This window comes from Guillardia theta, assembly GCF_000315625.1.
Source record: "Guillardia theta CCMP2712 unplaced genomic scaffold GUITHscaffold_223, whole genome shotgun sequence".
Lineage (NCBI taxonomy): Eukaryota > Cryptophyceae > Pyrenomonadales > Geminigeraceae > Guillardia > Guillardia theta.
In genome coordinates this window covers 15,977-16,648 of record NW_005434453.1, presented here as the reverse complement: position 1 = coordinate 16,648, position 672 = coordinate 15,977, and the positions used below count along the sequence as shown (strand labels likewise).

Sequence of the window (672 nt, the reverse complement as noted above, 5' to 3'; positions counted from 1 at the left end):
CGATATTAGCATACTACGTCCTTCGCCCTCCCCTCTCCCAAACCCTTCTTCCTTCTCCTCCCTCGCCCCTCCTTCTCCCCCAGTCTCCCTCCCCTTCTCCCTCCTCATCTCCTCTCCTTTCTTTTCACCCTTCACTGCATCTTCGTCTGCTTCTTCTTCCTCCACCCCTTCCCTGTCTCCTCCAACTCCCTTCACTCCTCCTCTCCTCCTCTCCCCTCCCCTCCTTCCTCCTCACGCTGTTCTCTTCTGATCCCCTCCCAGATGACCCGCATGCTGGACATAATCGAGGACTACTGCAACTACCGCAATTTCACATACTGCAGGATCGACGGCCAGTCGGTGGGAGCAGAACGGCAGGAATCCATCGCCGAGTTCATGAAGGAGGGGTCGGACCGTTTCCTCTTCCTCCTCTCGACAAGGGCTGGAGGTTTGGGCCTGAATCTGCAAGCAGCGGATAAGGTCGTCCTCTACGACTCGGACTGGAACCCGCAGGCTGACATTCAGGTTAGAAGATGGCCTGCTCCTGCTCCCTCCTGCTCCTGCTCCTTCCCCTCCTGCCCCTGCTCCTGCTCCTCCTGCCCCTCCTGCTCCTCCTCCTGCTCCTCCTGCTCCTGCTCCTGCTCCTGCTCCTGCTCCTGCTCCTGCTCCTGCTCCTGCTCCTGCTCCTGCTCC

General features: G+C 59.7%; 1 protein-coding gene across 1 annotated transcript in view; it reads left to right on the top strand.

The window, feature by feature from the left end:
• GUITHDRAFT_158980 (hypothetical protein) overlaps positions 1-672 on the top strand; it is a gene marked incomplete at both ends in the record, with an annotated part of 6,147 nt that overhangs the window by 3,774 nt on the left and 1,701 nt on the right. The window contains one exon of the mRNA XM_005819439.1: positions 262-504. Coding sequence (XP_005819496.1) covers positions 262-504 — 243 coding nt within the window. The remainder of the gene's footprint in view (positions 1-261; positions 505-672) is intronic.